We start from the raw sequence: 12,025 nt of genomic DNA, 5'->3' as shown, positions 1-12,025 counted from the left end.
GCTCGAGCATGGTTTTTTATATTTTTCAAGTCTTTTTCTGGGAGAGAACTTTAAAATGAGAGTAGGTTACCTTCTTTGTAGCGTTCAAACAGGGACATGTACAGTGCTAATATCTCACAATGGTTGATCCCTGCTTCTTTACAGCTAATTTTACACTTATTAAGAAATGGAGTGGCTAGTAAGAGAAGAGTACTGAACTCACAGTTGTTGTCAAAAATATATTTTAAAAAATCTGTTGCAATAACTCTCGGCGGGCCGGAATAAATCCATCCGCGGGCCGGATGTGGCCCGCGGGCCGTAGGTTGGAGAGCCCTCAGCTATTTCAAAGGAGGATAGTTTTTCCTAACCTGCGTTCTAATGTCAATAGACTACTTCTATTTTCTATCATTACTCTCGATGCAGGTATTTCAATAGTTCTTTTCAAACTATTTCTGAAGACAACAGAGCTCAAGAAGTATATAGTGAGGTCCACGTTATAATGGCAGTGGAAAGAGATAGGAGAACAACGTTGCCGAACCTCTGGGTAGTCAATGCCTCCTATATAGTAGGAGATATATTGATGTAATATCAACTGTTCATTCTTGTCTAAGATAATCAATTATATTTTTAAATAATTACATAATGATTTTTCATAATTAAGATGACATATTTTGTTAATAATTATTAATTCTACATTGTTAAAAGAAGATCTGGCACCAGAGAAAAGTGAGAAAGAGATAGCGCTATCAGCTTTGTTGAATGATAGACAAGGATAGCAATACCATTGCTAATTAAACACTGCCATTATAACGTGGACCTCACTATAGTGGTCCTTTTCTAAAGCTCATGCTTTGTGTAAAATGGAAAGAGAAAATAAGTGAAAAGAGAGTCAGTCTATTGAGTTTTTTTACAATGCCTGTCAGTTTAGCAGTGTTCCCATTTAACAGGCAGAATACTTTTCAATGTATTCAAACTCTATTCGTTTGTGCATCAATGAATATTCACAGTTCCTTGTTCTATTTTATTCTCAATCTTGAATATTCTTTTTTATTCGTTGGAACGCTATTCTTCAAGTAGTGCTTGTTATTCTCGACGGGGTTTTTAAACTGTAACCATGAGAACGGTGCTAAATTGTTGAGGAGGATCATATTAGTAACCTTAAAGGCGCGGACAGACTAGTCGAAAAATAGTCGTCCGCAACAAACCGGAATGATTTGTCAATAGCCGTGAAATAGGAGAAATCGCTTTGGGTCTTCACATTGTTGATTCTTGGACCCAGAAACTTTTCTATTTTTTACAAAAAGCATTATTATTTTTGGTCGTAGAAACAAAACTCAAACTTCTTTGGACTCAGTGAGTCGAATAGATTATAATATTTCAAAAATAGTATATTTCGCACCTAGAGCAGAAAATGAGATTTTTCCGGCTCGAAATCGGTTTTCAAGTCCGAGGCCGTAGGCCGAGGACGAGAGAATATTGAGAGCCGGAAAAACATTTTTGCCCGTGGTGCGAACGCTATTTTTCGCCACACACAACAATAAACAATATATATATATATATATTATATATATATATATATATATATATATATATATATATAAGAATAGTTGTTTACTAAGCACTTCCTAAAGCAGAAGTGGAAGGTGATAGCTCTAGCAAATCTGAGGTAATCTGAATATCAGGAAATAGTCCAAGTATTTTTATTTTTTATTCTGATTTGTCTAAAATAACCTAAAAGATGATGTTCAATTATGTGGGAGGTTGAGTTTATACTTTTTTATTCTTTCAAATGACAATAAGATGATATTATTATAAATGTTTTAATTATTGAATAATGAACACAAATAATTAAAAGGTTTATGATCACCTGTTTTTTGATCACCTTTCTTAGTTCCATGTTAGCGGCTGTAAAGGGTACTCTTTCCGGCCTAGGTCGGAAAGAAACCTGTTCTGACGTCAGACGAGAGTCGTCTGCAAACAATGTCATTCAGATCTACGTAGGGACTGGAAAACAGCTTCTTTCTGTGCAGTGTGGCGAAAAAGCATTATTATTTTTGGTCGTGGAAACAAAACTCAAACTTCTTTGGACTCAGTGAGTCGAGTAGATTATTATATTTCAAAAAATTAAATACCTCGAAATTAACGATTGGAGTTTTTTGATATAGGGAAACAATAAGCAGGCAAACAAAGGCTAGTGACCCCCCGCCAAAGGTGTGATGAATGGGTTCCGGTGACTAAACTCTACCAGTGTGAACGGTTGTATGCAGAAGCATATGCGCCATTACTATTGCTCTCCTCTTCTATTTTCCGGAAAGATTTTTCTATCACCGTTGACAGTCTGAAGACTAACATTAAAAAGCACATGTTCCATTTTTTGGGAACTATCGGCCGACGAAAAAATCAACAGTGTGAACCCAGCCTAAGAAGGATCTGAAAATGAACATTTTTTCACTCCATTTTTTCAAGCCATAATATCAACTACGGTATCAATAAAATTCACTGCAATGATATTTTGACGTCCACACACATCGATTTTCGTACGATTTTTTGCCGTCCTTATAAATTCTATTTGAACATAACTTGACAATCATAATTATGATGTGATCATGTGTTTGTCTATAGTGAGGTCCACGTTATAATGGCAGTGTTTGATTAGCAATGGTATTGCTATCCTTGTCTATCATTCAACAAAGCGGATAGCGCTATCTCTTTCTCGCTTTGCTCTGTTGCCAGATCGTCTTTTAACAATGTAGAATTAATAATAGACCGAGCGAAGTGAGGTCTAAGATTCGAGTCGACGGTTTGGCATTTCTCTTAATGTTCAAATGTTTGAATGTTTAAATGTTTATAGGTTTATATGTTGCGCATTTACGGCGAAACGCGGTAATAGATTTTCATGAAATTTGACAGGTATGTTCCTTTTTAAATTGCGCGTCGACGTATATACAAGGTTTTTGGAAATTTTGCATTTCAAGGATAATATAAAAGGAAAAAGGAGCCTCCTTCATACGCCAATATTAGAGTAAAAATCAGACTATAGAATTATTCATCATAAATCAGCTGACAAGTGATTACACAGATGTGTGGAGAAGCCAGTCTATTGCTGTATTTCCATATTAAGGTCTATAGTTTCAATCAGGTATTTGTGGATGAGAATACTGCATGAGGTCTTCTGTTCACAGAACTACTAGTTAATTAACAAAATATTTCATCTTAAATTATGAAAATTCATTATGAAATTATTGAAAAATATGATTCCATGCTTATTAAAATAGAACTGATTATTTGAACAGTTAATATTAAATCAATAAACCTGAATAAGCTACCGTCTACAGAAGGCATTGACAAGACAGAGAATCGGCAACGTTGTTCTGCTATCTTTCTCCACTGCCATTATAACGTGGACCTCACTATAGAGGTGTTTAGAATAGCTACCACAGTGTTATAAGGCCCCAGGCTGTAGAATTGAATTAAGTGATTAATGATAACTACCGTTTAACACCGTACAATCTCAATTTGGTGTTAAAAAGCGAAACGCTCTAAAATTATTATACTGAGTGATTCTTCTGACACATTTTAATAGCCGCCCTCATGAATATTTACTGTAGCGAGTTTCAATTTAAACTGTCAGAACTCGTTATGAGTTTCATCAATGCTTCATATTCACCCAATACTGACAGTTTAAAATGTGTACCAGACTATCACGCAACTTAGCGTGTTCTGCTCACTATAAAAAATCTCGCTAAGAGCACTTAATGTCATGCTTATTTGAGCACATCATTTTCATCTATAGTTATTGAGCCTACATAAGTGGCACGTGTATAGCGTGGTGGCATAGATACAGTATCAGTTGTTGTATATAGGTAGGTATATACTGTGGTCATTTCAATTTAGGCTTGTGCCAACGATTTTTACCAGTTAAATGGATTTGATTTTTTATCTTCGTATGCTATCTTTTCTGTATGGCATCACCATAAATGATACAGTATCACCACACATGATACAGTATCACCACAATATGATACAGTATCACCACAATAAGATAAAGTATCAACTCAACTCGATACACATACACATCTTCTTATGCTATCCTTTCTTTATGGTATCACCATAAATAATACAGTATCACCACATATGATACAGTATCACCACAATATGATAAATTATCAACTCAACTCGATACACATACACATCTTCTTATGCTATCCTTTCTTTATGGTATCACCATAAATGATACAGTATCACCACACATGATACAGTATCACCACAATATGAAACAGTATCATCTCAACTTGATACACAACACCATGGGATATCTTCTTATGCTATCTTTTCTCTATAGTATCACCATAAATAATACAGTATCACCACACATGATACAGTATCACCACAATATGATACAGTATCATCTCAACTTGATACACAACACCATGGTATATCTTCTTATGCTATCTTTTCTCTATGGTATCACCAAAATGATACAGTATCACCACACATGATACAGTATCACCACAATATGATACAGTATTATCACAACTTCATACACAACACCATGGGATATATTCTTATGCTATCTTTTCTCTATGGTATCACCATAAATGATACAGTATCACACACATGATACAGTATCACCACAATATGATACAGTATCACCACAATAAGATAAAGTATCAACTCAACTCGATACACATACACATCTTCTTATGCTATCCTTTCTTTATGGTATCACCATAAATAATACAGTATCACCACATATGATACAGTATCACCACAATATGATAAATTATCAACTCAACTCGATACACATACACATCTTCTTATGCTATCCTTTCTTTATGGTATCACCATAAATGATACAGTATCACCACACATGATACGGTATCACCACAATATGAAACAGTATCATCTCAACTTGATACACAACACCATGGGATATCTTCTTATGCTATCTTTTCTCTATAGTATCACCATAAATAATACAGTATCACCACACATGATACAGTATCACCACAATATGATACAGTATTATTACAACTTGATACACAACACCATGGGATATCTTCTTATGCTATCTTTTCTCTATGGTATCACCAAAATGATACAGTATCACCACACATGATACAGTATCACCACAATATGATACAGTATTATCACAACTTCATACACAACACCATGGGATATATTCTTATGCTATCTTTTCTCTATGGTATCACCATAAATGATACAGTATCACACACATGATACAGTATCACCACAATATGATACAGTATCACCACAATAAGATAAAGTATCAACTCAACTCGATACACATACACATCTTCTTATGCTATCCTTTCTTTATGGTATCACCATAAATAATACAGTATCACCACATATGATACAGTATCACCACAATATGATAAATTATCAACTCAACTCGATACACATACACATCTTCTTATGCTATCCTTTCTTTATGGTATCACCATAAATGATACAGTATCACCACACATGATACAGTATCACCACAATATGAAACAGTATCATCTCAACTTGATACACAACACCATGGGATATCTTCTTATGCTATCTTTTCTCTATAGTATCACCATAAATAATACAGTATCACCACACATGATACAGTATCACCACAATATGATACAGTATTATTACAACTTGATACACAACACCATGGGATATCTTCTTATGCTATCTTTTCTCTATGGTATCACCAAAATGATACAGTATCACCACACATGATACAGTATCACCACAATATGATACAGTATTATCACAACTTCATACACAACACCATGGGATATATTCTTATGCTATCTTTTCTCTATGGTATCACCATAAATGATACAGTATCACCACACATGATACAGTATCACCACAATATGATAAAGTATCAACTCAACTCGATACACATACACATCTTCTTATGCTATCCTTTCTTTATGGTATCACCATAAATGATACAGTATCACCATACATGATACAGTATCACAATAAATCTTTTTTTTGTGTAGTTGAGAAGTTGATATTGTGGTAATTATTCGTATTGAATGAAAAATACTAAGAAATTGTCAAAAAACCACAGATTCACTGATACTTAGAAAGGCCGGTTTCGGTTATTACACCATTGTCAATCTCTGATAAACAATTAGATTGACAATGGTGTAATAACCGAAACCGGCCTTTCTAAGTATCAATAAATCTGTGGTTTTTTGACAATTTCTTAGTCTTTTTCATTTAATATCACCATAATTTATACCTTATCACCACACAAGATACAGTATCTCCATAAATGACTCAGTATCATCTCAACTTGATACACAACACCATGGTATATCTATGTCTTCTTTCCCTATGCCAACACTAATAAACTTCACAAAGGGGAATGTGACATTGGACGCACCTTGACAGTCCTCATCAGTGTATGGCGCCGGACCCTCGGTGTGCATATGGCACACGGTGACACCACTCAGCTGGTCGGCCTTGCCGTGCTCGGTCATAGCTTGCACGAGGGGCACAGGAGTCGACGCCGCGCCACTCACGAACACTGTGTCACCTGCGTACAAACACACACACAATCAATCAAACAATCAGCGAACAGTCAGTCGAACAATCAGCGATCAATCGGTCAAGAAATCAGCGAATAATAACAGTTATCAGTAATCAGCTCCAATCGCCTAGTTTCCATTCAGGCTATATGCAGTATTACAAAAAAACGACAAGCTGTGCTAGCCTGTTGAACGAATTTTACATCGTTGTCGTCTATTGTTTTCATTTCGGCGCAAACTGCATGGAAATGGGAGCTATGACAGCGTGTAGACGCTAACCTATAGTGAGGTCCACGTCATAATGACAGTGTTTGATTAGCAATGGTATTGCTATCCTTGTCTATTATTCAACAAAGCGGAAAGCGCTATCTCTTTCTCGCTCTGCTCTGTTGCTAAATCGTCTTAAAACAATGTAGAGTTAATAATTAACAAAATATTTCATCCCAATTATAAAAATGCATTATTGAATTGTTGAAAAAAAAATCTTGCTTAAATATTTTATTAAGCAAGAAATTTTTTTTCAACAATTCAATAATGCATTTTTATAATTGGGATGAAAGTTATTAAAAATTATAATTTTTTGCTCAATAGAATATAATTGATTATTTTAAACGTGAAAGAACCGATCAAATTACATCAATGAACCTGTATCAGCAACCGTCTATAGAAGGCATTGACAAGACAGAAGATCGGCAAAGTTGTTCTGCTATCTTTCTTCACTGCCATTATAACGTGGACCGTCTATAGCACTATGTGGTGTAAACAATCGGGATCCAATTTAAAAATTTTACATCATAAACGTTCTTCTTTATTTATTTAATCTGTTTCAACAATGGTAAAACATTCCTTACTATTCTATTGATAATCCTAAGTTATTCAATCCCTATCATATGTATAATAATGATCTGTTGAGGGAGAAGGAGAAATTGAAGTGAAATATTATCAACAGAGAAGGACAACAGGGTACCGTACGTGTATAGGCCAGTTCTTTCCTTTATTATAGTGTAAATTATTTGAGTCTGAGTACTTTTCATGAAATGAGTGAACATTTTCTATTTTTTGTTTTCAGGTTTCTCCACCTGATGCACAGGGCTACTATTGACAAGATACAAGATCGGCAACGTTGTTCTGCTATCTTTCTCCACTGCCATTATAACGTGGACCTCACTATAGAAACCTTAAGCACTATAAAAATATATAAAAGTGACCAAAACTCACTTATTTTTGGTTATTTTCGGAAATCTAACTTACTCCTGTAGTTTTTGGGAGTGCAAGATCCAAATCCGGAAACAGAATCTTTCTATGGATGTGTGTTTCCCAACACACGGATTAATAGTTCAAGTGGCGAAATATATTTACTTGATTTGTTTTTGTTTGTTTGTTTTGTATCTTCATTTATAATAAAGTTGGAAATTGAGAGAAAAAGAGATGAGTAACCAGTTGTGAAATATGAATCCGCAATAACACTTGCTGTGCGTCTCATTGGGCAGAGTTGAAATGATGTGGACCGTTTCCATTATTACAAGTTCCCGTCATTCGATCTCTACAGTGACGTTCATGTTATAATGGCAGTGGAGAAAGATAGGAGAACAACGTTTCCGATCTTCTGTCTTGCCAATGCCTTCTACAGACGGTAGCTGATACAGGTTTATTGATGTAATTTTAACTGTTCATTGACATTCTAGTTTAAAATAATCAATTATATTTTATTAAGAAAGAAATTATATTTTTCAATAATTTCATAATTAAGTGATGAAATATTTTGTAAACTAATTATTAATTCTACATTTTTAAAAACCGATCTGGCAAAGCGAAAAAGAGATAGCGCTATCCGCTTTGTTAAATGATAGACAAGGATAGCAATACCATTGCTAATCAAACACTGCCATTATAACGTGGACCTCACTATAGTCATATTGCAGCGCTGAACCTTGATAATGAAAACGAGGCTTATGCAACAATGTGCGAACAAATCTTCTATAGTGGAGTCCACGTTATAATGGCAGTGGAGAAAGATAAGAGAGCAGCGTTGTCGAATTACTGTTCAACAATTTTTTTCAGAAAATAGAATTCCATTATCTTTTGCCGGGTTCTTATGTTATTGATGTTTATTTAATTCATTTAATCATTCAGATTTACAAAAGAGTACCACAAGCTTATAAGCCCAAAACGGTTCCAATTCTAATTTATACAACAGTCCAAATGTAGAGGCTAGGTTATGTGTCACTTAACATTCTTCAGTTACACACTCAATTTACAGGTTAAGTGGTAGAGAGAACTTGTAAGTCCTAACTCCGCCTAAAAAGATTTTTTTTCCATTTTTTCTCACAGTATGTGAGATTGCCAAACATTCTACCGTGTGGCCCACGTTATAATGGCATTTATAATAGCATTATAACGTGGACCTCACTACAGGCTGTATAGTTGGTTGAATTGCCTAATCCTGGAATATTAAAATAATATTGATTCAAAGGCTCCAAAAAATATCTTAATTATTGAAAGCCTTTCGGATTTTTGCTTTTAAAAAAGGACCCGACAAAAGAAAATGGAACTCAGTTTTCAAAATAAATTATTCAACAGTTCACTATTGAACTTCCACCTTGTCAAGATGAATAATTTAACTTGAAACTTTGCATTTTAATTTATCATTCACTGAGGATGGTTATAGGACTATTTTCAGTTTTCCAAGTAGGCAGAACAATAAAAATGGAGTAGCCTACTATTAGTACAAACTAGCCTACAGCTACTTTATAAGTTACTAGCCGTTAGGCTCGCTTCGCTCGCCATATCCGACTAGCCAGGGGGCTCCGCCCCCTGGACCCCCGACTGGATCGCCCAAGAAGGGGATCAGCAGGTTCGCTTCGCTCGCCTGCATTTTTCATTTGGGCATTTTTATCATATGTTAGGACAATCCAGTCGGGGGTCCAGACTAAACGGCTGGCTAAACGGATATGGCGAGGGAAGCGAGCCTGACTGCTAGTAATATAATATTCCCAGGATTGAAGTAGCAGTGCCCAATCAATTTTTCCGCGATAAATGCATTTAAATCTTCAACTTGGTGCCAACCTAACAAAGTCAACTCAACTTAATGCCAACCTGACAAAATTATTAATTTAGTTGCCAGTTTACAACTGTTTCGAAGAGGTACTCTATCTAGATTATAGTTCTATAGTAACATATGATATGGAAATTTCAATTATAATTAAGAGATTGGGAGAAGAAGAATATACATGCTAAAAGACGAACTTTAAACCCTTAAAAACCACCCTTAGAGTTAAAATATTGCCAAAGGATTTCTTAGAGCGCCTCTAAAGGGCCAACTGAACATACCTACCAAATTTGAACGTTTTTTGTCCGGTAGATTTTTAGTTATGCGAGTGAGTGAGTGAGTGAGTCAGTCAGTCAGTGAGTGCCATTTCGCTTTTATATATATAGACTATACTGTATAATAAAGTAACCTATTCTATTATGGTTGAATGAATGTTTAATTTAAAAAATTACTATTACCCATGTGATTTGTACAAGTAGATTCCTATAATACACTTTGATTATTTATTTGTACTACAGTTACTACATGAAGATATTGAAGATAATACTTGATCATTTTAATTCATTTTGAAGATGGGCAATGAGCTGTCTTGATCATGTAACAGGATTGAAAATTCATGCGCTTTTCGGGACTCGAACCCTTAGACCAGTTATAGAATGTACACGCTGGGAAGTCTAGCCTCTGAAGCCAACATCTACTGCCATATCGCCCCATCCTGACGACAGCATCGGATAGAAAACTTTCAGATTGTGTCTATTTCAGATGAAGGAAATTATAATTTATGAAAACGGTAAACTCCCGCTGAAATATACACAATCTGCTATGGAAAACAATGTAAACAAGCTCTACCAAAAAGTTTTTTATCCGATGCTGACGTCACGATGGGGCGATATGGCAGTAGATGATGGCTTCATCGACTTCCAGTATGAATATACAATGGGGCGTGTCTATTCTATAACTGGACTAAGCTCGAACCAACGACTGTTTCTTGATTCTTCATCGGTTGACAGCGACTTAGCTAAGCTCTAGATAACTAGACTATACACAAATTGAAGTGGAGAAATATTATTGCAAAATTGCAAATTGTTTAAAATCAGCAGGTCAATGACCTACATCATAAAGAGACGACCAAAAATAGTTAAGGAGGTCAAATTAAATTTTCAATTAGCAAACCACTTCTAAAAAAATTATCGCATAAACAATGGGAATTCCTCTGCTGAACGTAATTGTTAATTGATTTCTATGTATTGAGAAAAAACGACAGAGAATATCATCGTAAATTATATCTATATCGACTAAGACATAATACAACAGAAATGATACGGTTTGATATGAAAAAACTAAGCAGTCTCGTGATAGTATTTAGCCATAAATGTCTCTTGAATGAATGATTCATCTACATTATTAAACGAGAATACAAAGTTTAATAATAATTATTTATCGTTTAGCATTTTTTGAATAGATGCAATTTCTCATTTATTCCCATCTGTCGATTCATCTTCAGATATTTTGACTAATTATTAGAACCGTTAAACGTTTGACGATCTACAATCGAGAGAGATAATGAAACAATAAACTGGGCGATGATTTTGAAAACTCGATGATTTTGAAAACTCGATAATTCAAATTATTTTATTAGTGGCCAAAGTTCGTACTAGTGTCAACATTCTTCGACTTTGTACGATAATTATTTAAAAAGATACACACAACTATAAGGAAGTTTACTATGTGGATTAATTTAGTTGACAAACGTCAACAATTTATCAATTTCTTTAAAATTTACATCGATGAGTACACCAACAATTATTTTTTTCATATTATATTATACATTTAATGCGATTATTTTCTTGTCTTTTATCTGAATTTATTGTAGTATTGCAACTTGTAGTGATCCTATTATATTAAGCAAGCAATTTCTGTATGTCTGTTTACATTTTTATAATATCTGGTTATTTATGTTCAACGGATCTCGAAAACGGCTCTAACGATTTTTACGAAATTTGGAACATAGTAGGTTTATGATATAAAAATTCGATTGCACCAGGTCTCATCCCTGGGAAAACTCGCTAAAGGACATGAAAAGGAAAATTCATCCTTGGAAAAATGTTTGGACTGAAAATTTGACCTGAATTCAAGTAGGCTATATGGAACATAACCTATTTTTTGGACTATTTATAGTGTATAAAATTCGGGGAAGAATCAGTTTTGGGCTGAGCCTGTTAGTCCTTCCCCAATCATTTTAAAGAATTGAGTTCTGTTTATCAATAAATAAATAACGAGCGAAGTTCGGTGCCCCGATATTGTAGCATCTAAATTTAAAAATCTACTTTGTGAAAATGATTCAAGGACTGAAAATTTTGAAGTGAACAACTACAAGACTTGACCTATTTCGGACTATGTGAACCTTATCTAAATTTGGGAGAGGAATAGCACAAGGTTACCTTAGTCTTTC

General features: G+C 34.6%; 1 protein-coding gene across 1 annotated transcript in view; it reads right to left on the bottom strand.

Annotated features, from left to right (window-relative positions):
* The window catches only part of LOC111057201 (4-hydroxybutyrate coenzyme A transferase), a 57,196-nt gene that overhangs the window by 36,384 nt on the left and 8,787 nt on the right, over window positions 1–12,025 (bottom strand). The window contains exon 2 of the mRNA XM_039419819.1: window positions 6,380–6,532. Within this exon, the coding sequence (XP_039275753.1) occupies window positions 6,380–6,532 (153 nt within the window). The remainder of the gene's footprint in view (window positions 1–6,379; window positions 6,533–12,025) is intronic.

This window comes from Nilaparvata lugens, chromosome 1, assembly GCF_014356525.2.
Source record: "Nilaparvata lugens isolate BPH chromosome 1, ASM1435652v1, whole genome shotgun sequence".
In the NCBI taxonomy this organism is placed as follows: domain Eukaryota; kingdom Metazoa; phylum Arthropoda; class Insecta; order Hemiptera; family Delphacidae; genus Nilaparvata; species Nilaparvata lugens.
This window is presented reverse-complemented; position numbering and strand designations above follow the sequence as displayed.